The sequence below is a fragment of the Cyrtonyx montezumae genome, unplaced genomic scaffold (assembly GCF_038088225.1).
Source record: "Cyrtonyx montezumae isolate F1298 unplaced genomic scaffold, pur_monq_1.0 scaffold_1, whole genome shotgun sequence".
Classification (NCBI taxonomy): Eukaryota; Metazoa; Chordata; class Aves; order Galliformes; family Odontophoridae; genus Cyrtonyx; species Cyrtonyx montezumae.
In genome coordinates, this window is record NW_027071825.1 from 17,528,344 (window position 1) to 17,555,910 (window position 27,567).

A 27,567-nucleotide genomic window follows, 5' to 3' on the forward strand; every position below is an offset into this window, starting at 1 on the left:
GTCACAGAACCCCTTTTACATTACAGAGCTGATGTTTTAGTCCTACGTTTTCAGGACCCCTTAGTACAGAAGAAAGCTTTATACAATTACAGATGTGAATTTCTCTAAAAGTATATATTTTTGTGTCCGGTTGTATTATTTAAGTGTTCCTTTGTATAAATTTGTGTATAAAGTATTGTATAGGTTTAAAACATTTTCATCTCGTGGTTATTGCTTAATGCTTTTTTACCTTTAAACATTCACCACGGTTGACAGAGAGCGGGAAAAAGCTATGTAAATATACTGTTAATAAAGTTGAAGATTTTAATGAATTTTTAAATCATTGTTCCTGTCATTCGCAACCTTAATCAAAGTCATATTGTACTGCAGCAGGGTCTGAGAAAAGCCTGGAGCACTGCTCCGCTGCTGTGCTTCATTTGTTAGCTGAAGCTGCCCTCAGCACGTGGGTATTCTCCTTTCTGTTCAGCAGCACCAGCTGCCTGCAGCGTTCAGCCTGCTCCCTCACTGCTCTACTGAGCCTGGGCTACATAAACTAATCACTTACTTGGTCAGTTGGCTGTCGGTGCACTGCAGTTCTGCCTTTCCCGTTCTGAAATTTGTTAATCCTCTTCAATTTTCTTTTACATTTGGACAGGACCAGGAAGGGTAGGTACTGATCACACGTCAATTAATTACTAGCTTGTTCTTTGATAGCAGTTCATATGTAGCTCCACCTGAGACAGACCAACTTCACCTTCAGCTACAGCCAGTAACGCTGAGCTAGAACAAGCAGTGCGGGCACGCACCGCACAGCGCGCAGCTGCCACACGGGGACACTTCGTGCAGCAGTGCTGCTCCAGTACTGCAGCAGGGCACGGGGAACCAAAGGAGCTGGGAAGGAAAGCCTAGAGAGCAGTGAGTAACTGGCATTATTACCTCTTCTTGGCACTTGCAGTGCTGGAAACGGTAACATAGTACTCTTAAAACATTACTTTGCAGAGTTTTTGTAAATGTTTAATATTTCTATAGAAGCTTTACATTTCAAAACAATTTCAAAACACGAAAACTCGGTGCTGATTATAAACAGATGTACACATTTTGCACTGCAAAACAAACCATTTAAATATACAGTCTTCAGCTGCAGTTAAATATCTAAAGCATGAACTAACTTTAAAAACAGAAGTATGTAGACAGTCTCTGAAATAAGTGCGTTTTGGAAGTTCAAGTGCTTGCCTGCCCTACTTAAGAACGAAACTGAAACATGATTCTAGCATTTGAACCTAGATAGCAGAATGTGCTGGACAGTCATTGCAATATGAATGTTGGAATATCCTGAGTTTCTGTGCCCTATTACATTTGTGAAGTAGATCAGTAAGTACAAGGTAGCTTTAGTTCATCTGTTGCAATGTTCAGATACGTTGTTTTATAGTATTTTATATGCTTCTTTGTGGGGAATGTAGTACTCAGGTGGGTAAGAAGTTAAGGTGACCCAGGCTGAGATCTTTTACCCTTAGTTTTATGTCTTCAGTGAAATAATCTAGGATCTTCCACTACATTATTTATATATAGATTTAAAATTCAAATTAAGCAAGGGTTCAAAATTGAAACTGCAAGTGGGGAAGGGGTCACGCTAACTTACAAGCCTGACCATTGTTAAAACAAACATAATCCAGAAAGTGCTGGAAAACTATCTGCAGCATCCTTTCTCTGAAAGGACGAGAGGAAAGCACTGACCTGGAATCGCATTCCGTATCAGGGAATACCAGGGAGCACGCTTCGTTAGTCACACCTGTCAAACACTGTAACGAAAGTCAGTGCCACTTACTTGGCTTTTGTGGAAGACTACAGGCAAAGAGAGAATCCAGCATTTAACTCAGTGACTGAAGTACAGAGGTGTTACCATTAAGGCTGAGGCTGTTGAAAGCTTTCTTTCCTCAATGAGCTGAACAGGCGTCCAGATATCTTTCTCAAAGAAAATCAATTCAGACAAAACTGTCAGTTCACCCGGATAATTTCTTTACTAATGTCAAAACAGGACATCTTCAGATCGCCCCCAAAACAGTTAAAAGACAATTCTTAATATCCCCAGCTACTATCCTGGAAAATAAGCTGAGGCTGTAGTCACTGCAGCTGGTGGTGATGGCTGGACTTTGGATAAGAAGGGTTTCAGGTACTCTGCAGAAGAGCAGAAACACAATAGTGTTCATAGAACCGTAACTATTATTAAACCCTTTAAGTACATTTGAAATAAGGTCTTGTTTAACTATTTCCAAACATACCTGAGTTAAGTGTATTCTGACTAAGTCCTCGTAAAGGAATGCTGTCTTCTTTTTTCTTGAAATACTTGGATTCCAGCCCCAAATTATCACCACTAGAAATAAAAGAAAACTTAGTTAGCAGCACAGTAACAGCCACTGTGCATAAAGGTTCATTCAACAAAAAACAACTTCAAGTACAACTACAGAGTTCCTACAAACGCTGTAATTCAACCATTAACTGTGACTGAGTAGTTGAGAACAGCATGCCACCAACACTGTGACTATCGCTTGGCACCAGATGGGACCAGCTGCTGAAAGCACAGTCTTCATTCGTTGCCTACAGCCAAGAATCGTGAGCAGGAAGTTGGCCACAACATTCATAAACATGGGAGTGGAGAAAAGCAGCTCACAGAATGAGCTTGGTAATGGAGGCGTTTGTGCAATTCCAGATATCCACAGAAGACAAAGGGCTTCATAAAAAGGGAACAAAGCAGCTGAACGTGCAACGGATGATACTTGCTTTTCCTTATTGGCTGGATGACCAGCTGCTGCAGTCACTGCCTGGACATCTGAACGCTGATCCATTTTTGAAACCTGTGAGTTAAACTGAATCTGCAGAAACAGAAGATGTGCAAGTTAAATACAGCTGCAGTGGCACACCAGCAGTGGCTATTCAGAGCAGGCTTCTCGAGAATTCAGTTTTCCATGCCTTAAACAGCGCACCAACTGGCACTCAGCACGTCACCCCTATTAAGCAGGGGTGGGATGTGCAGTATCCGCACATCCTGAGAAAGATTCAAAAGAACGAGCTTTGACACGTTGCACTGTTAGCTGAGCAGAGAAGTCCGAATGCGTACCTCTGGAAGCGGACAGTGCGCGCCGCTGTTCTTGGTGCGCACCGGTTCTGCAAACTTTTGGAAGGCATAGAAGGGAGAAATGGGATGCTTGATTCCCGAGCTGGGAAAGGAAGGTCGGTCAAGCTGTAGAGAAATAATCCATTAATAAGACTGGGACACAGCTGTAAAGGAGAACAATTACTGCAATGCATTTACTGTACAGATATTTAAATTCCAAACTGAACAAGTTGCCACATACAGCGTAACACAGCCAGTTAGTCTTTCTAACAGCAGAGAAAACCAGGAGGCTGCTCCTAAGGAGAGCAGCAGCTTTTTAGAAGTTGGAATGTGTGCAGTTTTAATTTAAGATGCTATTTTTAGCTTATGCTGAAATAAGTCATATTTAATACATTAATCAATTACAAAGCATGTATCCGTGAGTCAGACATCTTTGCTTGAATACGCCCTTCCATTACTAAGTAAGAAACCCATTAGCTGCTAATGAAACAAACAGCTGCACATGTGGGGACAGAAGTACAGGAACCACTAAGCTATCATTCTTAACAAAAACAGTCTGAGCTTTTTTTAACTTTGTATTTTCACATCTAAATCTCTCTTGGAGAGTCTCCAAACCTAAGAGTAAACTTCACTTTTAAATCCACACAAAGATCATTAGTATGCAAATTAACTTCAACACAAATGTTGAGGGTTTGTTTCATCTTCATCCCACGCTTCAATCACAAAGCTAGTTCCAGCACTGTTGGATGGCCAGCGCCTCAGCGAGCACCAGCACAGCAGGGCACTGTGTCACAGCAGTGAGACAAGCAAGCCACCACTGCACAATTAAAAGAGAAAAATTATTCAGGTCATGCATTTCAAGAATCAGTGACTGTTATCTACACGTGTGTATCTCACCACGCTGTAAGGTGACAGGGCGTTCATAGCACCACCATGTGCACTGCTGGGAGTCTCCATCTTCTTCACCATCTGAACCTCATTCAGCTGCTTGTTTAACCACGTGATCACTAAAGAGAAGAAAAAAGGTCAAACCCTTCATGAGGGCATAGGGGAAGTGCAGCTGTTCACAAGAAGGCAAACAGATGTGTCAGTACATTTGCCTCACATTCATCTTCAATAGCAGCTTAATCACCCATCATTTCACAGATACAGTAGTACAAACCTACCATTCTCATTGGTTTTCAATAACTGCTTACTTTCTTCCAGTTTCTGTATTGTAGTTTCTAGCTGTTCTTGTAACTTGCAAACCTGCAATATCAGCATACTAATTATAAACCATCAAGAAGCATAGTACTCATTTACAAACTCAAGAAAAATTATCATATAAATAAGAAGTGAAGGATCAGAGAAGTTCTAGAATTGCTCAGGGAAGTTAGAACTCAGTTTTATGCAAAAGTAGCATGAAAATTCTTCTAAAATAATCTGTTTCCAGCTGGACTTTGGACAAGACTACAGCTAAAAAAAGCCCCAAAACAAAAAAAACCAACACCCTAAAACAAAATAAAAAAACAAGCAAAAAAGCCCCTAAAACACAACCAAAAAAACCCTAAACCAAAACAAAAACAAACAGAAAACCTAGAACAAAAAAATATTAAAACAAAAAAAGCTCTAAAAAAAAAAAAAACCCTAAACAAAAAAAAATCCAAACAAAAAAAACCCTGAAAACAAAAAAAAACCCTAAAATAAAAGAACACCCAAACAAAAAAAAACCCTAAATCAAAAACAAAAAACCCAACCCCCCCAAAAAAACCTGAAAAAAAACCCTCACCCCTGAAAAAAACACCAAACTAAACAACCTCAAAACAAAATCTCTAAAACAAAAAAAACTAAAACAAAGGAAAAAAAAAAAACCCTAAACCAAAACAAAAAAAACCCACTCTAAAATAACAAATAGAAACTTAAAATAATTAAAAAAAGCAAAAAAAAAAAAAAAACAAACCAAACAACGACAAAAAAAACTAAAACAGGAAAAAAAACTAGTACAAAAAAACCCTAAAACTAATACAAAAAACCACTCCTAAAACTAAAAAAAAAAAAATAACCTAAAACCAACCAACCAACCAACTTTCCATGCTCCAATAAGGCCTGTGCCCTGCACAGGGAAGAAGTTCACCCTGTCACTGCTCTTGCCTCAGTCAGACTGCCCCAGACAGATGTTCTGAAGCCCATCAGTCCATTTGGTGCATGGCTTTGTACCCCAACAATATGATTTTTGTTTCCTTTCAGGTGGATGAATGTCTCACAAGTCAGTTTTAACAGGAAAAAATGACAGGCTGATTAAATGTATTAAGTGCATGGGAGTAAGTTCTTATGTAAAAGATTAAGCCTCCGTTGCCACTAAAAAACCCTTAAAATGTTTCAAAAGGAAGCAGCTGCACGGCGCCCCGCAGCGTGAGCGTAGCTCAGTACCTCCTGCTCTTTCATTCGAAGACATTGTCCGGTCTCCTGCAATTCTCTCTGTTCTTTTTGAAGTCTCTCTTCTTTTTCTGCTAGTAGTTTCTCTTGTTGAATTGTTACTGTATTTTTCAATTTTAATTTACTCATTAGGGTTTTCAGATCTCCCTGTAACTTCTTGATAATTTCATTAGCCTACAAAAACAAAAAGAGCAAAAAGTATTTTCAAAGTAACTTGCGAACACTCAAGCTGACATTAAGCTCACCACCAGCACATTCCAACAAACCTTCAGAAGTTCAGCTGACAGCGACTTAATTGTTGTCTCGAGCTTCTCAATATGACTTAGTTTTTTTTCTGTATTCTCCTCCAATATCACCTGTAAACAAATTATACAGATATGGAACATAGACCACTCAGAGTTTTAAACACAGAACCGCAGCAGCTCTTTGACAGTCAGCCCTTGATTTTTGGTTAAATTACACAGGCAGCTCTCAATTCACCCCCTTTTTCAAGAAGGGACACAAAATATTACAGCAGTTGCTTTCATTAAAATGAATCTTTGGATGCCATAATTCATCATCTTAAACTACATTTGAAAACGTCCTTGCTGCACTAACAAAGTCTGGTTATCCAATAACGACTGCAAAACTCAAACCTTCTGTTCTTGAGTGGCATCTAGCACTTCTTTTGTTCTAAGAACCAGCTGATCTTTGTCTTTGATCTCTTGTTCCAGAACAGCAACCCGAGTCTGGAGCTGGTTAATGAGTTTCTCTTTCTCGTGACACTCAGCATCCAGAGTGGTGTTCTCCCGCCGCAGTGCCACCACCTCCTGCTTCGCTCTCTGACATTCCTGCAATGTTGGGAACAAATGGGTTTTTATTCTTAGGAAAAACAAACAAACAAAAACCACAAAATCAAATTTAAAAAGATATGCGAATTATAGTAAGAATAAAGTAGAATGAAGAAAACTCAATATGCCATACTTTCTATTGCAAGCATAGGCAAGCAGCCTTACTGCTCTAAAAAGTCATCTTGGTTAGGGAAATTAGTAAGCCGTACATCTTCAACTCCAGAAAGCTTTGCTTTCAGTTCTCTGACTGCAGAGTCCCCTTTGTATCTCCGTTCTGTTAGATCTTTATTGATGACCTCAAGTTCCAAGAGTCTGTTCTGCAACTGCTGAATAGCTCTCTGATGCAAACTTTCCAATTCCTTCTTCTGTTGTTCATGCTGTTGTTGGTACTGAGTCTGTGCCTGTTGTGAGAAGCAAAACAACGGTCATTCAGTGAAACTGAAGATTATAACTTAAGAAACCATTCACATAAGAACACTGTTAATTCTCTTGCAGCTCTCATACCTGGAGAGCTCTTTCCTTTTCAGCTGTCAGCTCTTGCGTGTGTTTGCTCGTTAGGGCTGCGGTGTACGACGTCCATTCATTTTTCAGTTTGTCCAGCTCTCGGCTCTTCTCTGACAAGCTCTGTTCAAGTCAGACAACCATTCAGGGTTTTAGAAAACGTAGCATGGGTTTTAAGATTGCAGCATTTCATTAAATACCAAACGATTCTTTACTGTTACTCCTTAGCAGTCTGTTTTTCAGCAGAAGGATCCAAAGTATCCATTCCTTATATGAACAGAAAAGGTACTGAGAAGCTCAGCTGCAGCTTCTTGACATTACGTGAATAAAATAATCTTTGTTACCAGTTCTATTTTCTTCCGGCCTCGGTGTGCTAAAACAGACCACAGCTGTTCCCTAGCACTGCATCTTGTAAAAGTTTTAAATGCAAACTGCTCTTGTAGGAAGGAAAGAGGAAAAACCAAGGTCTTCAGAATTACCTTTTCCTTTTTTCAATTTCTAATTCTCCATCCCAACTCAGCAAACAGTCTGGTAGCCCCAACTGCACAGAAACTGCAAGGATGAGCTGAGTACTCCATTACAAAAACCCCTCCACAATAGGGGTCTCATGGGATTTTTTGTTCGTGTCATGTTGGTCAGAAGAGCTGCCTCGCTACTTGTGGGGTTTGACCCATAGCTATCATCATCCTCTCAAAGCATAAATGCAAAACCAACATTGGGGTGATTATAAAAAAACAACAATAATAATCAAGAAGTAGAGCAGCGTAATCTCTAAGCCTTCTGATTTATTTATCACAGCTCCAGTTTTTGCAAACCTAAGGGTTCCCACCTGTACACAGAAAGTTAACAATGTACGTTACCTGCTGAGTGAAGCTCAGTTGTCTGGTAAAATCCTCTTCAGTTTTTCTAAGCTTCTCTTCCAATGTTGTTTTGTCTTCCTATGTACAAATTGATATGAAGATGAGCCCTTAGCTCCCAAAATGCCACTACCTAGCTTCCACTTCATCACTGTACAACAGGTACAGTACTTGTGGAAAAAGCATCTGATGAAGCAAACTTCATATTGAACACGGTATAATGTGTACATTTAAAAAAATAAAAAGGCAAGGACAGTATCCTGCGTTATGCTCCTCATCAAGCTTCCATAAGGGAGCAGAATCTGATCATAAAGACTTGTTTACAAAGGAGTTCCATCAGTAATAGATCAGTTGGAATACTGGAAATTTCATTTGCAAAAATGGCTTACTAGCCATGCTGCCAGCACGAGAACACAACGAATGAGAAAGAGAAGAGTCACAGCAGGAGAGCAGTAATTCTGTACAAAGACTTCACGTGCTACCAGCTGCATCAGTGCTGTAACTGACTGCTGTTTCGAGGCACAGCCATAAAGGCTCAGAGCTGCGCACGCAGTGCAGAGGCAGGAAGCTTACAGGAGGGCGCTTCTGCGGGGGATCTGCGGTGAGCACAGGATTATGAAGCACCAAACACTGAAGCATTCAGTGCATCTGTAGAACACCTCTTGTGCCACTTTAAATTCTAGAACTTGGCTGAGCGCGTACGTAAGATTTTCACTGTTGAAGTGTAACGAACAATTTAATTTTACACCAGGCACCCAAATAACTGCATGCAATGACATATGTGAACAGAAGTAAAATATAAATAAAGAACAAACCAAACTACACAATTCTGTGCATACGTTTGAGGTATTAAGACAGAAAAAACACCCCTAAGTGCACGCAGCACCAAAGCTCAGTGGCAGCCACAGCAGCCATCACTTTACCTTAAGGCACTTCAAGCAGCTGGCTAAAAATTTCTTTATTTCTGCATCATTTCCTGGTAGGAATTTTAGAGAGAGATGTGTCAGATGTTTGAAAGGGTTGGTCTCCACTACATTTAAAGAGACAGGCGTGTGATCTGGAACAGATGCTGAAGAAACTAACTGCAGCAAAAACCTAGGGGAAAACAAAAGCACAGTGTTTAACATATGTTTACTGCAACTACTTGTACATCCTACAAGCTATTTTCAAATAAAATACATTTTTATACGTGCAACAAAAGGCTGTCGTGCGTTTGTTTTAAAAAGGACTACAACATTTGAATCCTAGAAATAAATTATCTACTAGAATGCTCACACATTTTATCAAGCAATGTAAAAAAACAACTACAACACAGAACTGCTTGTTGGTGCAAAGTTTTCAGAAGCCCACCTTAGAGCCTAAGTCCCAAACCAGGTCAGGCTGCTCCCCAAGGAAAGCTTTCAGGTATCCCGTCACCTACGTGAGTTCCCAGCACTCAGCACGTACTCCAGGAGGCGCCCTAAGTGCTGGAGCCAGGTGTGCTGCACAGCACCCACACCCACAGCTCACTACACAGAGCACACCTCACGTCCACCCCCTTCCCTTTTTATATCTGAACACTGAAATGCAAGAGAATGATGTATATGCACTTGAGTCCATTACAATCAGATTAGCTCTCCAGCAGCATTCCCAGCCTGGCAGTGCTGCCTCCCTGCACACCTGCTAGTTCTCCAGCTTCAGCTGTGCCATCAGGACAGCCACCAGGCAGCACCACCACTGCTCAGACCTCTTAACACTGGGGCTCTCTAGGCAACACCCAACCAACAGAAGTTAAACTAGCCCTGTTCCACTGACTCCGTCTATTTGATGAATATTTCATACACTCAGAACACAGAGTAACGTGGCGTTCTTATTACCTACCTTGGGATATCTTTGTTTTGTTCTTGAATGCATTGTTGAAGCAGATCTATAAACTTCTGTGGGAAAGCAGAGAAGTCGACCAAGAGACCTTGCTGGGATTTTAAACTACATGCACAGATCAGGGAAGAAAATATTCAATATCAGAAATATTATATTAAATATAGAATATTCAATATATAGAAATGTAATTTATTTCCTAAAAATAAAGTATTTTGTTTACACAAGTTGACAGAGCCAGTTCTGATCATATCATTCATGTCTGCCATGTGACTTTCAATCCTGACCACTGAAGAAATGCAATCATGACTCGGCCAATAATCACCAGAGGATATTTTTAACTTCAAGAAATCTTGCAAATGTGCTGCATAAAGAAAAAAAAAAGTTTCTGGACACAACAAGTGCTCCTTCAGCTCCAAGTCCTCCTTAAGCAGCGCCACACGGAGCACTGAAGGACAAAGCACCTGCTGCAGACCCCACCTGCCCTCCTGCCTGTGGACCTGCACCCTCACCACAGGTGCAGCGAACTCAAAGATCTGCAAGAGCATATGCAGAAGCTGTATCGCACACAGTGACTGTGTAACGATATACTGAATTCTGCTCATCTGTTTACCATTTTACTTAGAGCCTCGTGCTGACAGCATGCATACACGTTCGGTTTTTCTAAAGGAAAAAAGACCTCGACCGTTTGTGGCTGGTGCCCAACAAGAATATAAAAAAGCCAAACACCCACAAGACCAAGCCCTAAACCTGTGTTGACACAAACATACTTTCTGCTTGGAATACGTTCTTAACAGAGTTCACAAACACGTAACAGTCTCCAAGAAGCAGTTGGGCAGACAGCAGACGCAGGCAGTACTGCAGCTGCACAGGGAACCTGGTGTCAGGGTTCTGCCACATCTGCACCTGAGCTGCTCCTGTCCTGCACTTATCTGCTCCACAGAGCAGCACTGCCAAAACAATGGCATCGGTCTACAAGTGAGAAATGCTAGAACCCAAATTTTAAGATAAATCTTTAAAACTCTAGAAACTTTATTCCATTTTTATCACTGTTCTAAGCATTCACAAACATTATAACTTCACTTGCCTTTGAAAATCTTCCTCTGATATGACAAGGTTATAAAGGAAAAAAGGATCAGCATCATCAGTCAGTTGCACAGCTAAATCCTGGAAAGAAAGTGAGTGACACATGACTTCAAACACTGCACACCCCTCAGTAGGACTGCCCAGGTACTGTACAGCAGTGCTGCAAGCAGCACACTCAATGCTGCTAGTGCTTTCCAACCAAAAGTAAGGTAACAATCGCAACTACTAATTCAGAAGGGAGAAAGCATTAACATTCAGTGTAATCTCAATCTGAAATAATACTGTGGGGAAGAAACAGCAACATAAGAAAACTTTCTCACAAAAATAATGCAAAAATTATTCTACCTTCAGCAGCAGTGTTTCAAAATTCTACATATGTTCTTATTTTACATGAAGAAAATTATTTGCTGTTTTTCTCCCATCAGTGTACAGAGAGTGTACAGATCCCACTTGTGATCAACCAGTTGAACACAAACATCACTCCCATAACTGTCAGCTTTCCAGCTCACATCAAGCAGCCCATCTGTTTGAATACAGCTCTTAGCACAGCCAACAAAATAGATGCTGCTAGAATCTAGTAAGCACATCAGGAAAATCGTAGTGATGTGCCACTCTGCTTTTAGAAATGAACTCATTCATTCACTGGAAGTCAACACAGCATTTTGGAAAAGCTGCCATCCTTGTCAGCATTAATCCTTCATTACAAAGCTGGGGCCACAAAAAGCACCAGGTACAGCCCAGCACCCACCAGGTGCTCAAACCTATGTAAAGAATTAATACACCCCAACAGAGATGAAGTAAAACAAATAGAAAACTGATCAGCTCCTCCAGCAGAACTGAAGTGTGAGCACTGCTCACATGCATAACCGAAATACATTTCAGTAATTCAGGTACTGCCAATGACACAGCTCCTGGAGCTTTAAAAGCAAACTCAGCAATTACACGTGAGCTAGCCGCTGAAACTGCTGATGGCACACAACCGCTCGGACAGGCAGCTGAGAAGGATAAAACCCTGCCTGGTTTCACAGCCCATGAACTGATCCGAGTGCAGGGAGCTATCTGCTTAGACTCATCACTCCTGTGTGCAGCTGGCTGTCAAGGCCCCCGCTCACACAGGCTGACATGGTACAGAGTTCTCAGCTGAACGCTGTTTATCCACACAGCGTTACACTGCTGCAGTTGGCAAACGCTTTAAACAAATAACTAATTGCTCCACTCACACACCAACTTTCCTCATTAAATTTACAACCAGTCAATGACAACTCACGATAGGTAGAAATAAAGTTTAAGTGACAAATTAGACATAAAACAGATTTCATAATCCCCATCAGTAATATCACTGCTGTCTTTCTAAGAAAGACTTTTTCACTGCAAATTTAGCACAGTGTTTCTTCCCTGCCCCACTGGGTGAATCCCAGGCATTCAAGAACAGTAGCACACACTGATCTAAAACGTGGCACCCACACACAAGTTGTCATTTCATTAGCTATGGAGAGGACTCTGCACAGACTGCTGGTGCTCCACCCCACAGTAAGAGCCACGGCCAGGCATGCCATTACGCTGCTCTGAACGTCCCCAGGTACTTCTAACCTTCAAGTTTATGAAGATCCACGAAGAAGAGAACTCGTGTGACAAACAGAGCAGCATCTTTCTCTGCTTCCCCTTCACCCATCTGTCCCACCATACAAGGAAATACAGATCAAACAACAGAGAACATAAACACAACTAATCCACAAACCTTTTTATGAACAGGGTTAGAAGCTGACAGCAGCTCAATATTCACTCGAACATTTAACCTCCTGCGTACAAAAAGGTGCAACTCGTTAATGAGCCAAGCAAACGGCGTTCAGAAGGCGCGTCCACAGCCACACTGCGGGAGCCGGGCGGCACTGCGACATGGGGCATTTGGGTAGAAACGTCAACAACTGAGGACTGCTGCTGCGCTCCTCGGCAGTTAGCAGCGCAGCTCCTCAGTCAGCGCACGGCTCTTGGTTTGCTTTTTAGCTTTGTTCTCTATTAAACAGCAGCGCATTCCGACAGCAGCGCCAGGCCCGGCCGCTCCGTGAGACGCCGTGAGCGGCGCTTCCCGCGTACAGCCGCCCGGTGCCGCCAGCAGCGATCAGGGCTCGGCTCGAGATGCCCGGGCTAGGCCGAGCTGCGGGCGGCACCGGGCCCGGCTTCGGGCGAGGGCTGCCGCCCCTCAGGAGCTGCCGGAGCCGTTCTTCCCCCGGCCCCGCTCCCTCTAAGGATCCCGTCCGTTAGAGCCGCTCCGACGCCGCAGAACGCGCCCAGGGCCGCTCCCTCCCTCCGTCAGCCGCAACCCCACGGTACCAACGCGACCCGCGACGGCTGAGGGGCGCTGAGGAGCAGGGGACGAGAGGAGAAAGGCTCCAGATGAACAGCAGAACCTCCAAGAGGCTAGAGACCAGGCCCGGCCTTAGTCCGCCCGCCGCTCACCTCTCCTCGCAGCCGCGGCCCCGCACCTGCACGCACAGCTCGCGGTTGAACAGCCGCTCCGCCGCCATCTTGCGCTTCGAGTTTGCCGCCCCACTCCCGCACAGGAGGGGCCTCAAGATGGCGGCAGCGCGGGGCGCGCCGGGAAAGAAATGGCGGCGCACGGAGCGGGCGGCAGCGCGGGCTGCGGGGCAGGGCCGGGACCGGGACCAGGACCTGGACGGTGCGCGTTCTTCGTGCGGAGGAAGAAACGCTTCTGCAAGATGGTCCCGGGCCCCGGGAGACGGTTCTGCGGGGAGCACGGGCAGCACGAGGTACCGCGGGGACGGGAAGGGCCGCCCGGGACCCGCGCGGACGGAGCGCCGGCCGAGCTCTGCGGGGACGCTGCCCTTAGCGGCGGCTTTGCGAGCTGCTCCGCTCCGGTTCTGGCCCCGCTTCCCCACCCCTCTCCGAGCACACGGTCCGCGATGCTCGGGTATTCCCCAGCAGCTTTGGTACAACGGAACGCTGAGCGCACACTGACGCGGTGTTCAAAACTTCGCTTTTTTTTTTAACCAGAAAGAAAATGACAGGAAAAGAATCCCGTGCCCTCTTGACCCAAACCAGTAAGTACATACAAAATACTTTTTTTTCCTTTTTCTTTAACCCAAAAATCTCACTATACTTGGTGCTACTTGTTTTTCAGCACTGTGTATGAAGACCAACTACAAAAACATTTAAAGAAATGTAATTCAAGAGAGAAGCCAAAGCCGGTGAGCGTGCACTCAGCACCCAGTCACAGCCACGCGCAGCAATCCCTGCCCGGTGACAACGAAACCCCTCACTGACCGCTGCTGCAGGAAGCACAGCATTGCAGCTCTGTGCTCATCCACCCAAAATGAAAGTCACGTTCTGTGCCCCCTGTCTGCTATATCTCCTTCCACTGTAGCTCAGTACATGTAACGCTACAGTGCCGTGGAAAGTAATGCTATAGCAGCAGGGTGGCAAAGTCTCCAGCTACAGCAAATGAGAACGAGCCCAAACGCAGCAGATACAAAAACAAAGGAAAGGAGCTGCTTACCTTTGGAAGGTCTCAGATGCACAGGGATCTCCAGTGAGATGCCCTCACCTCCACTGCCAACCCTTAAATGAGGCCTGAGGAGGGGTGGATCCTGGCTGCACTCAGGGGCACTGCATGCACCTGAGCTCCCCGGGGCTGGCCCTGCCTTCCCACCAGGTGCTCAATCACTGCTTCAGGCCCTAACATTCTGCTACAGTGTAACTTCAGTTCTCCTAGTAATGAATGAAAACATGGAATGGATTTTTCTCATAAGCGTTCTCTAAGAACAGTGTCTCACAGTGCCAACAAATCGCTCATTTTGCCCTGCAAAAGCAAAACTAAAAGGGAGCTGCAGATGTTTCCTTGCCTCTGGCACTCCTAACTAGCCCTGCCAGCTTCGTGCAGGTTAGCAGTGAGTCATGATAAAGCTCAGTGGCTGACATGCAGGAAGGAACAAGGCTGAAGGAACAAATAGGATGCACGTTCAGCTGTTCCAAGATGACATAAGGTGACTTTTTAACCTCTACCTATCTTCCTCATCACTGCTGCAGCCATAAAGTTGTCATTGTCTAGAAAGCACTAACAGCTTAGTTCTTAATAATATGATTTACCTTATAAAAATGTGCTAGAACAGTAGCTTCTGCTGGGGACTCAGGATTGGACTTTAGGAAAAGATTTTTTTTTCTTTGTAATCTCTTCTTTTGCAGTGCATTCTGATTGCTGTGTATATTGTGATGAAAGCACTGAAGAGCTTAGCTTTTCACTTCAGAGTAATGAATCAGACTGGTTTTATTTTGCTTTCTAAAGGTCTACTTTGTTCAGGATATTAATGCAGGTGTAAAAGATACAACAGAAATACCAGAAAATCAGGTGAGTACACGTTATTTGTTCTAAAGCTTTTGCCCTTTGTAGCATACTGCTGTTTATGGCATGACTAAAGAACTGGCAAAAATAAAATTTCTTGCCTTTGTGTTTTTTTTCCTTAAAAAGGTAACTATCTCTTCCCTATCCAAAGAAGAACTAGAGAACTTAATTATCAAGTTGAAAAGAGCAAGTAATGGTGAGCTCACCTAATACTAAAAATAATACATTTTGAATAGATTAAATGTTTCCTTGTTATTTTTGTCATTTATTATTTGTGAAAAGATGAGATGAACTTGACACTGAACAGATCTGAAGTAATTAAGATGTGGGCAATCCTCTAATAGCTGAATTTTACTCAGCAGAGTAACTAGGTTGAGAGAATGATGAAACATGGATCTCTCGTCCATCCATATAACTCCTTTCTCTTCCTTCTGTGCCTTTTTTTGTTTGTTTTCTGCCTAAGTACAGGTACAGATAAAAATATATTCCTGTTACAAAGTTACAGTGATAGACTTAAGCTCCCAACAGGCTATTTTATTAGTGCTAGAATTTGAGCTTGTATCTGAATATGAGTTGCAAGTTGAACACAAGTTTTGCAACATATGTGTTGCAAAAACAGAAACACTTATAACCTATATTGAAAAGTTTTTCATTGGTATGCAGATCTGGAACTGGACCTTACAGAACAAGTACTGTCTCACCAGGCTTTACAGGAAGCCTTAAGTGACCCAAAGAATGGGGAATCCGCTTCCAAACACTTGAAACAACAGGTATGGTTACTGCTATGGATGTCAAACGGTGCAGATGTTCTAATGACTGCATGTGCATAGTGTCAGATGTTATACAGAGGAAACCTGACGCTTTACAATTCTAGGCTTTTCAAATACTACCATATACGTACATTTGTAAACCTAAGAATAGCTGCTTTGCTAAGTGTTAGTAACAGACTTATTAGGCTCCTGAAGTACACCATGGGGTTCTTCTGAGCTTTCATATATATTTTCTTATTTTATATTGACTTAGAATAAGTCTGTGAATAAGTCTAACTTCTGTGGCACAGTAATGCTAATTAGCCAGAAATTAAAATTCTTTTCCTGCATTATATACAGAATCTCTTTCCTAATGTGTCACAGAAGGACCTGAAAAACTTTTCTGCGCTTTGGTGGAAGAATGATTTTTTTTTATCAGGCATCACCATATATTTGCGTGGCTCATAAGTAATCTTTTGATGTTTGTAGGCTTCTATTTTAGGTAACATGGAAAAATTACATTTGCTTGGTCCAGGAAGATGTTTTGTTGAGTTTGGAGCTGGGCGAGGAAAGCTGTCTCACTGGGTTGACATTGCCTTACAGGACGTTGAAAATATTCAATTTTTGCTTGTAGAAAGGGCAACTACAAGATTCAAGGTAAAAGAGGATACTGTCATAATAGCAAAGTATAGCTTTTGAACTGTTGTTGTCAAAGCTGTTAACATTTGCTTTTCATCTTCCAAAATAGCACTGAGTCTTTAAATGTTGAAAGTGTGATTGTATGTGTTCCATGCTTTGCCAACAGTACGCTTAGAAAAATTTCTTGGAGTCTTACTGTTGGAAATTGACTTGAACGGTGAACAGCTGTAGCAAAACTATAATTATTAGCAGACAGTCCTATTTAATTATCTTGTTTTATTTACATAGGTGGATGGAAAACATAAAAGGAGTGATTCTATATTTGAACGGCTTCAAGTTGACATTCAGCACTTATGTTTAAGTAAGTTATTTCTTGACCTACATACCTCTGAAAAAGAGGTGTAGTTTTAGACATGAATACTGGATATTGTCAATTTGTACATAGCATGCTCGTGCATACCTGGTTCTCGGTGGTTACTTGGACACATCAACAGTGCATGTACATAGAAAAAGGAACAATTATTAAGTGGGAATTTGAAATTTTCTGCTTTTTAGATATCATAGGTGGAAAATGCCAAACTAATAATCTGTTGTTGTTTTTTAAGAAGTTGCAGGTTTATAGACCTTAAGTTTTATATGTGCAGAAAGAAACAAGTTGTGTGTATCACTGATGTGATACTCAAATCAGTACTACAGAGTATGTAGGAACAACTGTCTTCAGGAGCTGCACTAATGTCATGCTTACATTTCATAGTTAGCATGGAAAGGCTGGAATGGTTAAATGGATAAATTTATCTTAGCATTAATGCAAAATCCTATATTTTTTATAGTGTATTTTAATAAAAGGCAAAGTATTTAAATTACTGTTTAACTGGAGCTATTCTTTCAGCCACAGATAATTCCTGGTAATTGTTTTACTGCTATATATTGTTGCTGCTCAGGAAGAGAAGAGTGTCAATTCCAACAGCATTAAAATATATTCTTTGCTTTTGGCCAGGGTTGAGTTGTTTAAGAATAACCAGATGCTTCTCAGACACAGCATGTGCTGCTTCTCATTAAAAAAAAAAATCAGTAGCTTATAACTCTATGTACAAACCACTATATTTTCAGTAGTGGTAAACACTTATTTGCTAAATGAGCTGAAGTAATATGATCCAGAACAAGTATTTGCCCAACTATCACAACACAGGTCATTGTGTGTTTTGTTTTGTTTGTTTACCAGATAAGGTACCTATTTTAGAGAAGAAAAAACTACCAGTGGTAGGAATTGGGAAGCATTTGTGTGGTGCTGCCACAGGTATGTATTATATGGGTTAACCACAGGACAACAGGATATTAATCCCTACGTTCTGAAGGGAATGATCTTCCAAATAGCTCTTTTATGTTTTCTCTCCCTGTAACTACCTGTTGGTCAACACAGAAATTCTACTCTAAATCTGTTGACTATACTAGAACAGAAAAATGCATCATAGTAGACAAGATTTATTTTAGACAGAATAAAACCTTTCTAGTTTATTACAGAGTAGACCAGAGGATAGTGTGGGCCACGGGTCATGTATTTGTCAGCTGTTGAGACCAGCTGACGCCACTGTGTTTTTCTTTCTAAATTTATATTGACTGTCTGAATACATATCCCAAGCAAACAATAAGAACCTTGTTTTTTCTGTCCTGATAATTTGCAACTATTACACTTTTCCTAATGTTGCATGCTTTACTAAGTTGAGAAAGACCTCTCACATATAAGCTTATATAGGTATTGTTATAAAGATGACACAGTTAAACATTTAAGAAGTATATGTATTATTAAGAAAGCAAAACATATGGACATTAAGAAGCATATATGTTAAATAGATTGTGTGCTGGATGTCAAACTTCAAGAGCAAATATTTGCATGCTTTATAAGGGAGGAGATCCTCCTACTACATGCCAGTCTGGTAAACAAGATATTTCAGCATGACTGGGGTAGAAGAAAGACTGAAGAGATCGTTTAGCATATTCGGTTTTCCTGTTTTCTCAGCATGCTTCTCATTTTTAGTTATTTTCAAAGTTGTTGCTTTTTGGCTTGTGATGCACACTTTTGTTCTTTGTGGGAAGCACATTCCCAGCAGCAATACAGCCTATATAAGTAAAGGCAAGGTGCATACTGCTCTTACTTTCAGTCTCTCTTTTTTTTGTTTTCCCTCCCTCCAGATCTTGCTTTGAGATGTTTGGTAGAAAGTTATGCAACTTGCTGTAATGAAGAAAGTGAAGAGCCTGCACCAAAACGTCCTAAGAATAAAGCAGAAGGGGCTTCTAACAGTTCAAATGACGACGACGACAATGAAAGGAACAAAGAAGACTTTAAGCCTGTAGCTGGAATTGTTATTGCACTGTGTTGCCATCACAAATGTGACTGGGCACATTATGTAGGCAGAGAGTTCTTTAGATCAGTAGGACTTGGACCAGTAGAATTTCATTATTTTCAGAGGATGAGTAGCTGGGCCACTTGTGGCATGAGAGAAACCATAACCAACGCCTCTACGAACGAAGAAAGTGAAGATCATGCTAACAACACAGCAGAGCATGACCGAACATGCAGTAAAACAGAGTCTGGTTCTGATGCTCTACAAGGGTATGTGTTTGTTTTGTTATTGTTTTTTCTAGTGTACAAACTCTTGCAAAAATCAGCATTACGTATCATGGAACATGAAATTGGTTTGGGTCTTCAAAATGACTCATTTTACAGAAGTATTATAATTATTGTATAGAAACATTCTACTTTAAAAACAGTTTTCATGAACAGAAATATTTATATACGCTTGCCTGATTTGAATTGAAATTATAGTGATTTTAGTAGTCTTTCTAAGCTCAACTGCTGATGTTAATTAACAAAATTATTCTCCTAACACGTTCTGTTCTCCCCCCACCTTTGTGAAACTAGGCTTCTCACTGTTGAAGAGCGAAAGGAGATAGGTTCCCTCTGTAAACTGCTGATTGATCACGGACGGATCAGATATTTACAGCATCGAGGATACAAAGCTGCACTACAGTATTATACAGATTCCTCTGTGTCCTTGGAGAATGTCCTGTTGACCGCTGTCCCAGAGATAACTACGTCACAAGATACAGATTTGGAACTGGCAAAAAACTAAAACAAAAAAAATCTATCTGGATTGTTTAAAAAGCAGACTTGGTGCTTACAGAAAACCTGTTTTAGTCTTTCCTCATGCCAAGAAAAGATTTTATCCCAGTTTCACTGTAAGTTACAAATATGCAACGCAGTTCTCATTACTAGAAAAATATAATACCAAAGAATACTTGAAACTAATTGCAAGCTGTAGTGTTAGGAAGAAATATCTTTTGATAGTTTCTACTCACAATTAAGTTCCTTCATCATTAGCATTTATATCAGGAACAGCATCGGAAGTGCAGCTTTCCACATTTCCTGAAAGACAGTGGGATAAATAAGAGAAATTAATTTGTTTCCAGTTTGAAGTTCAGAATAGCTTTGTATTTCCTCCTAAATTATTTAAGTATTCTTAGCTACTTATTTCATCAGCTCTAGGAGCATTCATTAAAGAATAAAACTTTATTTTAAACCACTTGTCCTGATGTATTCTTCTTATTCATTCATAAAGCATAAAAAAGCTAGCTTAGGGTTCTGAAGAGCACTTTTAAGCCCTTGTGACAAAGAATGGAAGATCAAAGAACATTTTTATATCTTCAATGGATGGAATTCTCTACAAGTAACAGCTGCCACCTGCACATCTGTTCAGAAATGCTTATTTTGATCTTTTATTGAAACCATTAAGCACTCAAAAATTTAATCTGTTTTCTGAGATTACTAGCAGCAGGGGTTTTTGACATAGCAGTTTAGAAGTGAGATGAAAGTGTGGGAGGTGCTTTGTTTGGGTGACTGGATTTTTGTCAGGGAGAGAAAAGATTTTACATTGGCAGTTGTGAGAAACATCTGTTTATCAGGTGCTGCAATTTCACTGCTAAAAACTGTTGGATTTTGGAAATTTACATCCTGTTTTAGTAGTCTCCATCTGGACAATATCCAAAAACAGAACACTGAGTTTGCCAGGACAGTGTCAGAAGACCCACACTGCTATAATCGCAAATAGAGCAGCATCATGTCAGTACATTTCTGCTAGAGAACATGCTTTCCTGAGAAGATGCAGTGTGCCAGCGTCTGACAAGCACACCCCCAACCTCAGTAAAATTCTGCTTGCAGACTTCAGAAAATACCATTCTAGGCTTTTCATAATTTTCTTTTACCCAGCTTAGCCTTCTCTTTGTCACTTCATTCCATAGGAACTGGAATTTATAAAAAAGCCATACCTGTTTTCTTCAGTGATTCCTGGATGTACAAGTGCATGAATTCAATGCCAAACATTTCCTGTTCCTCCTCTTCTTCTGTATTCTCACATGGAGGGAGTGTTATCTCTAACTCCAGTGGGTTGTCTCTGAAGTTGACAAATCTGTCAGGTCAGTGGAAAAGGTTATGCTTGCACTACATCTTGGCCAGAGAGAGCAACTTTTGAAACTGAATTAAGATCTATGAGGTGATATTTGGAACAAAAGAAACAGAGTTTAAGGATATTCTTCCAGATGCTGTGAGTCTTAAGTTGAAACCAGCAACATTAACAGAAACAGATAACAAAGTGAAGATTTCTTATAATAACAAGCTGACTGCTGTGGGAGAAAACATTGCAGTTCTTATCATTTTGTCTTCTGGGTTTCACTCTACTGTCAGCATCATCCAGCTTCTACAGATAAGCAGATTAAAACCAGCGTGCAAATGCTAGTGCTTTAACTGCAAGGTAAGTCTGTGCAGTTTCAGTCTATTCTTAGCCCACCCTCTTCATCTGTTCCATGTATACCATGGCTTGACTATTAATGATGCTTGCCTTAGGATAATTTTGCACAGGATACTCTAACAGCTGTAGGAAGGAGGCCAAATAAACCCCACAAAATAGACATTTCCTTACTTTAGCAGAATGTCACCTCTGAATCCTTATCCCCCCAAACCATTACACTCTACAATAGCTACAGGAACAACTGAAACCGTATGTAGATAAAGCTTACAGACCTCTCTTTACAAATTGAAAATTATAAAAGCTTACCTGCCCCTGATTAGCAAAAATGTATTAGCCTCCTTTGGGAGTGTAACTATCATAGATTACATTCTCCAAATGGATTGTGCTTCTCAAAGCTTTCTTGATCAGATTCTCAAATGTTCTCTCCCCTTAGCATCACTTGATGATATACGACTTAAGGGAGGCTTTAAAACTTTATATTTCTGTCACTTTTTCTTACCTCAGATTTGTCATGTGCTTCATACAAGCAGGAATATCCTTAAGTTTGTTGTTGCTAAGAACAAGAGTACTAAGATTTTTCATATTAACAATGGTTTCTGGCAAAGAGTTAATTTCATTCCTTTGGAGCCATAAAGTATGGAGATTTTCCATTCTGTAAAAGTAGGTATTTCCTCAATCAGTCAAGATTTAGAAAATTTGTATTAATGATTGATAAGATTTTCTAAATTGATTATTTTTAACTGCTACATAAAAAATAATAAAATTCTCAAAGAAAATCCCATATGCAAAATAACTATCTAAACTGCTACTTGAAAATGTCATTAGCAAGAAACATTTAATTTGGTAACTAACAGTGAATGTATTATTTATTTATTTATTTATTTAATCCAACTTATCAAGAATACACAAGAGCTGATAAATCCTAAGTTTACAATCAGGTTAACATTAAAATAGCTTTTGAAACAGGATTTAACCACTAGAATTTCAATGCAGTAGAATTCAGACTATAATGTGAGCTTTGAGCTGTCTTTACCTGTCAATGGCATCAGGAAGCTTCTGGAGTTGATTTCCCCCCATATCTAACCATTCTAGATTTGGCATGTTCAGAAGAGCTGAAGGGATGGTAGTAAACTGATTCATACTCAAATCTATGTGTGAAAGCTTCTTTAAATCACTTAACTGAAAGGCAAGAGAATTAATGCAATTTTGTATTGATGTTCCATTACAGCAATGATCAAGTCATGTTTACTGAAACAAAGAAAATTTAACATTATAACACATTTTAGAGTTTGTAAGCATAGAATGGTTTCTGAGTTACATTAACTGAATCTGAATGTACAGATGGAGCACTTAACTGGTTTGAATTCTCCCTCATCCCATTTAGGATGAGCGCCCTAAATGCTGAGGTGCTGAATGTCATGACTAAAATACAGATACAACTCAAATATAAATAGAAGGATTTATAAAGACACTGCCTGGAGATATTTAACAGATGTGTAGCTGTGGTGCTTAGGGACACGTTTTCATGGTAGACATGGCAGTGGCTGCATTAAGGGTGGACTTGATCATCCTTAGAGGACTTTTCCAAAATAAACAATTCTATGATTATATCACTGTCTTTAGTATTTCACACTCAGCTGGTGCTTCTCCATGCAATTTGCTGTATTTCATTAACCAAATATTTAGTTTTTTCTGGTTTATATTGTGTGGATGGTATTTTGGAGGGAACTTGGATACTTTCAGTGTTGTGAAGTCTATTAGTACAGCAAGACATTAAAAATTAAACATAGCCTCAATGAGTGCTGCAACACCTGGGTTGTTTGGTGAATCATGCAATCTAATGCTTTTTGTAATTTTCAGACAATGCAAAGATGTTTGATTGCAAATCTGGACCAACAAGAAATAGTATGCATTTACATATAATCAAGCTAAATTTACTCTAAGTATTTCAGGTGTTCACAGTACCATGACCTCAACAGAAAAGAACTATATTTATTAATACTTAGTATGAGCTGCTACTTTAAGAGCTATTGCTCTATATTAAATCTTATAACTTGTATCCATGTAGCTTTAGCGAATTCTGCATTTTGATTAATTGTGTATGCTGTTCTTGGAATATCTGTTGGGTATTGGTGTTTGGACTCAATTTTGCAATGCTAACACCACTACTATGTTTCTTTTTTTATACACTAGGACAAGTAAATATGGTTACATACTTGACATTTCTGTACCTAAGAGACGAATACTTGGAGATGCAAGTCTTTCTCACATATAGGTTAGACCAAATTAAAACTCAACAGTATGTAAGCAATTGTTTTATTCCCTTTTAATTGCTTTCAGAATCTTGTCAGAACAAAATTAATTCAACTTTTCGTGCATAGGAAATTGTCCAAATCACACAAGCCCTTTTCATAGTTATAAGTCCAAGTAAAGATGCTTTCAATTATATGGTGGCAAAAATTGTATTTTCAGCCTTAAAAGGGAATTTAACTGAGCCAAGGTATCAGACCCAAAGAGTGGTAAATCAGTGAAGATCTTCAGCCTAAACTAACATCAAGTGTATTGCTGTACTGTATGCTCATTTGTCTGGACAATGATTAGCTCTTGGAACTACTCAGGTATATTTGCCCTTCTCAGTTGTCTCCAGTTGGATTAGTGATATGAATACTCTTAACATTTGCATTTATATGGATTAGTTATGACATTACAATACCAAAGCAAATATAAGAACACAGAGCAAATTTAAAATATGTAACACAAAATAAATAAATCAGAATAGTCAAAACCTGTGGAGGAAGATCGCAGATATTCCTGTTGACAGCCAGCTCCAATCTTTCCAGATTGATGCAATTACTAATTTCCTTAGGAACAGACTTTATTCTATTGTAACTGAGAAGCAGCTCTTGGAGGCCAGTCAGCTGGCCTGCAGAGAGCACAAGTGAGAAAGAACGAGCATGAACATCTATTGCATTTGAAATAAAGTATTAATGTCTTTTTGTTATCTTAATAATGTTATAGAAGAGTTCTGTGTTCTCATAATATATAAATAAATAATAAAAATTTAAAGGATTTGAGGACTCCTCTAGCACAGAATTTTTCATGAGTGCTTCAAAAAACCCACAAACTTATGAGGACAACTCATGCCATGAACTCAGATCTTGAAGCCTGTTTTTCAATATCACTTATTTAAGAACGCTCTCTTATGTCTAATACCTACTGTGCTTACAAGCCTTCCCCCCCCCCCTCCATGGAGAACTATCATAAAGATAGGGTTATTTTTATTATTTTTATTTACATTTACATTTATAGGAAATTGGTGGCCTTAGGATCTCTATCTAACTGCCAAATATAAGTAATGTTTTTATTTACACAGTTGTAAAGGGAGGTAAAATGCCAAGAAATCGCATACTTACATAACATTAATTTTCTTAGAAAAGTAATATAAAATAAAGTACAGCTCACCAATTTCTTTAGGTACACTTTCTATTGAATTCCGGGATAGATCGAGAACAACAAGATTGTGAAATCTTCCAACAAACTTAGGAATTTTCTGCAAGCTAGTTCTATGAAGCTGCCATTCTTGGAGATGGATTAATTTCAATAAGCAGGAAGGTAATGTCTACGACAAGAAATAGGAACCCACGGAAATTCAGCTTCATAAACAAGAATATGGGTTTAGGCAGAAAGCAGTGGTAGGATTTTTGTTTTCTCATTAACATTCTGTATTGTGATTTGAGAAAATAAGATAAATAAGTATTTCCCTCAAGCTAAACTGTAACATCCAAAGAAGAGTGCCATCAGTGTGGGTCATTCTAACGTTACATCAGTTTCATCTGCACAATGTTTTCTCCCAGGATTTAGACATCTGCACTACTGTCATTGCTTGCAAAGTTTCAGGCTTTATAACTGAGGATGAAGCTCCTCTAAATGGATTGTTGCCCTTAAATGATTATCTAAATGACGTTTTCTGTTCTGTTAAGGGAAACAGCAAGCAGCTGAGAGCAGGATAGAAACAGTGCAGTGTTTACGTGTGAGGAATTCCAAACAAAGAACAGAGCTTCCCTATACTGAACACCAGAGTATTGCTGGGCAGGGCTGTTACTCTTACTGACCTCAACATGGTCTAATTCTCCTCACAGAACTGGCACTTGCATTCCTCCATTTATAAAGCTTCCATCTCTGTAACTTGTCCTCATCGCTAGATTCCATTCTGTTATTGATTCTGCTGTTAGCCAATTCCAATGGATTAGAAACAAGAATCTGAGAATCTAACTTGTTCACTGTCACTCAGAAAGTTCGCTTACTTTCAACAAGAAATCTTTTTGTGCATCTAAACACAGAGGTTTTTCATCTTGAGATATTTCAGTAGTTTGGGTGCATTAACAAAATGAAGATGTACCTTATTAAACTCATATTTTGCAATGTAAACTCAATTCTAATGCAGTATTTATTTTTGCAGAGTAATGCTTAATATTTGGAACTAAAAAATCAGCTTGCTTTTCCATTCTCACAGCTGCATATTTCAATTAACGATTCGCAAAGCAAAACATGAGCATTTCATGATTACTATTTATACAACTGTGAGTGTAAAGATGTAAGTAGTAGTCTTCAAACACGTCAAATCATTCAGTCAAACAATATTGATACCTATACACAATACCTTCCATTCTTCTTCTTCTATCCTTAAAATTGCTCTTCCATCTTCATTCATTACTTTTTCTTTGAGTTTTGCTAAAGTGGCTTTCTCCTCCCAGACAAGCAGTAACCTACAAAAGAAAGAACATTTGTTAGTGGTGCAGCTATGAAAACATGCAAAAAATACTAACCATTCTATTTCTTGGAACAACAAAGAGGCAGTAGTTACTTTGAATGAGTAACAATATTGTTTCTGGATGCTAATTATATTATCAATCGAGGGAGGGAATACAAGAACAGTGACAGTTCCAAAGTCATTAATTTTGAAACAATCTCGTGGTGGAACAGAAAGCTTTCAGTTCCACCAAACAGAAGTTCAATCAAACAAGATCAATCAGCTAGGGATTCTTGTAGCTCTGTTTTCAGTGGGGACTTGAACAAGAATTTTAATTATTAACTTACTACTTTTTCTGTTTTAATTTTCCATTTATAACTTCTGAATTTGTTATTCCATTTCAAACAACTGACAAATGAGGAATGGTTTCAAAAATGCTAAATTTCTTCACTTCATGAAAGAAACTGATGGCTGCTTAGAAGATTAGACCAAAAGACTCTGTTAACACTTCCACTGAGAATAAAACAAATTACAACAAATTAGACCATGCACACAGGAGAGGATTTTAGTATCTGTATTTACTGGATTTAGGGTATATGCTAATATTTTTATCATAGAATGCATCTGATTGCTTGACCTGAACATATTGCCAGATCCTAACGAGTGGGAATTCTACTGCAGTAAAGACTAAAGAATAAGGCTGTGAATGAGTTTGGAAAGAGGGCTCTAGCTTTTCATATATCATCTACAGTTTACCTACCTTCCTGCAGACCTCTCTCTGAATTCCTTTTCTTTCCGTAATTCCTCATTTATCTTCTGTATTCTGACTTCCCAGAGTGTCTTCACAGCAGTGAATGACCCAATACAAACTGCAGTTTCAGTCATGGCTTTTACATGTTCAGGTTCAACCACAGGAATCCGACTGTGAATTTCAGTGCCTCAGTGCATGTGACAGTGACATGAATACTAAAATACTGCCATATCTCCTTGATTATTTCATGAAATATGGTTAATTTTACCAATTGCTTTCTATGTACAAAATAATTGTACCCAGTTAATTTTTATGAAATCAAATACAATATAAATAAGTAAAAATGGTAATTAGTTTCAAATAACAGTTCTCAACAAAACCATTATACAATGAACTATAGAATTTACCATGGAAGATCATTAAACCAAGGTACTATTATCAAAGATGTTCACACAACTATAATAAATAGTGACAAAAAATTAGTTAGAAAGTATAAGGAATTTCAACATTCAGTATGGGAAGCAAGTTAAATACTAACTTGAATGTACAATTTTGAACTTTTTTTTCTCCAAAAGGTATGAAGGTATGAAGGATCTTTTCACAACTTCTCCTGCATTATTCTTCAGAACAACTGTTTCTTTCCATTCATTACAATTGTAGCCTAAGAACGATCACCATTATTAAACGTGGATATAAGAATTCATTCCCCTCCCAGGAAGAAATTAGTGATCTGTGCAATTCCAGGTAATTAATCATGACAGTTGCATCCTGAGTGGTATAAACACTTGCACTGAAAGGAATTGTGCACTTGAGAGAAAATGAAATGTTGCTGGAAACATATTAGCATGTGTATTTATTAATATAAATTTTCTTAATAGTATC

General features: G+C 39.7%; 3 protein-coding genes across 6 annotated transcripts; 1 reads left to right on the top strand and 2 right to left on the bottom strand.

Annotated features, from left to right (window-relative positions):
• Positions 1-1,941: 1,941 nt before the first annotated feature.
• On the bottom strand, positions 1,942-13,169 carry SASS6 (SAS-6 centriolar assembly protein). Its single transcript, XM_065742545.1, has 17 exons — positions 13,095-13,169; positions 12,376-12,436; positions 10,639-10,718; positions 9,555-9,659; positions 8,618-8,789; positions 7,698-7,775; positions 6,841-6,960; positions 6,546-6,737; positions 6,142-6,336; positions 5,773-5,862; positions 5,501-5,680; positions 4,258-4,339; positions 3,989-4,098; positions 3,095-3,217; positions 2,758-2,849; positions 2,259-2,350; positions 1,942-2,154 (listed from the first exon to the last, which is right to left on the bottom strand). Exons 1-17 carry the CDS (start codon positions 13,160-13,162, stop codon positions 2,072-2,074), a joined length of 1,923 nt encoding a protein of 640 aa, XP_065598617.1. The 5' UTR covers positions 13,163-13,169; the 3' UTR covers positions 1,942-2,071.
• Positions 9,580-26,878, bottom strand: LRRC39 (leucine rich repeat containing 39). 4 transcript variants are annotated; one of them, XM_065742464.1, is made up of 9 exons: positions 26,695-26,878; positions 25,845-25,950; positions 24,647-24,803; positions 23,971-24,107; positions 22,218-22,363; positions 21,684-21,836; positions 20,706-20,845; positions 19,740-19,806; positions 9,580-9,659 (listed from the first exon to the last, which is right to left on the bottom strand). In XM_065742464.1, exons 1-8 carry the CDS (start codon positions 26,817-26,819, stop codon positions 19,742-19,744), a joined length of 1,029 nt encoding a protein of 342 aa, XP_065598536.1. In that variant the 5' UTR covers positions 26,820-26,878; the 3' UTR covers positions 9,580-9,659; positions 19,740-19,741. The 4 variants fall into 4 exon arrangements, with proteins under 4 accessions (XP_065598536.1, XP_065598546.1, XP_065598554.1 ...); XM_065742474.1 differs by lacking the exon at positions 9,580-9,659 and adding an exon at positions 10,639-10,718; XM_065742482.1 differs by lacking the exon at positions 9,580-9,659 and adding an exon at positions 12,375-12,436.
• On the top strand, positions 13,180-19,963 carry TRMT13 (tRNA methyltransferase 13 homolog). Its single transcript, XM_065742497.1, has 11 exons — positions 13,180-13,405; positions 13,650-13,696; positions 13,777-13,843; positions 14,938-15,000; positions 15,121-15,190; positions 15,658-15,764; positions 16,233-16,400; positions 16,671-16,743; positions 17,605-17,679; positions 18,573-18,993; positions 19,303-19,963. The coding sequence occupies exons 1-11, from the start codon at positions 13,244-13,246 to the stop codon at positions 19,511-19,513; spliced, it is 1,464 nt and encodes a 487-aa protein (XP_065598569.1). The 5' UTR covers positions 13,180-13,243; the 3' UTR covers positions 19,514-19,963.
• Positions 26,879-27,567: the final 689 nt, after the last annotated feature.

What these genes read in the sequence shown, in the direction of transcription:
- SASS6 (XM_065742545.1), bottom strand. Translation starts at nt 13,162, where the DNA reads ATGGCGGCGGAGCGGCTGTTCAACCGCGAGCTGTGCGTGCAGGTGCGG. An exon ending in GGCCGCGGCTGCGAGGAGAG is followed by an intron (nt 12,437 to 13,094) that starts GTGAGCGGCGGG and finishes TTTTGTACGCAG; the next exon opens with GAGGTTAAATGTTCGAGTGA. An exon ending in GCTGCTTGAAGTGCCTTAAG is followed by an intron (nt 7,776 to 8,617) that starts GTAAAGTGATGG and finishes ATTTGTACATAG; the next exon opens with GAAGACAAAACAACATTGGA.
- TRMT13 (XM_065742497.1), top strand. Translation starts at nt 13,244, where the DNA reads ATGGCGGCGCACGGAGCGGGCGGCAGCGCGGGCTGCGGGGCAGGGCCG. An exon ending in TGCCCTCTTGACCCAAACCA is followed by an intron (nt 13,697 to 13,776) that starts GTAAGTACATAC and finishes CTTGTTTTTCAG; the next exon opens with CACTGTGTATGAAGACCAAC. An exon ending in GTTGAAAAGAGCAAGTAATG is followed by an intron (nt 15,191 to 15,657) that starts GTGAGCTCACCT and finishes ATTGGTATGCAG; the next exon opens with ATCTGGAACTGGACCTTACA.
- LRRC39 (XM_065742464.1), bottom strand. Translation starts at nt 26,819, where the DNA reads ATGACTGAAACTGCAGTTTGTATTGGGTCATTCACTGCTGTGAAGACA. An exon ending in AGAGAGAGGTCTGCAGGAAG is followed by an intron (nt 25,951 to 26,694) that starts GTAGGTAAACTG and finishes TTTCTTTTGTAG; the next exon opens with GTTACTGCTTGTCTGGGAGG. An exon ending in TCTGCGATCTTCCTCCACAG is followed by an intron (nt 22,364 to 23,970) that starts GTTTTGACTATT and finishes CTTGCCTTTCAG; the next exon opens with TTAAGTGATTTAAAGAAGCT.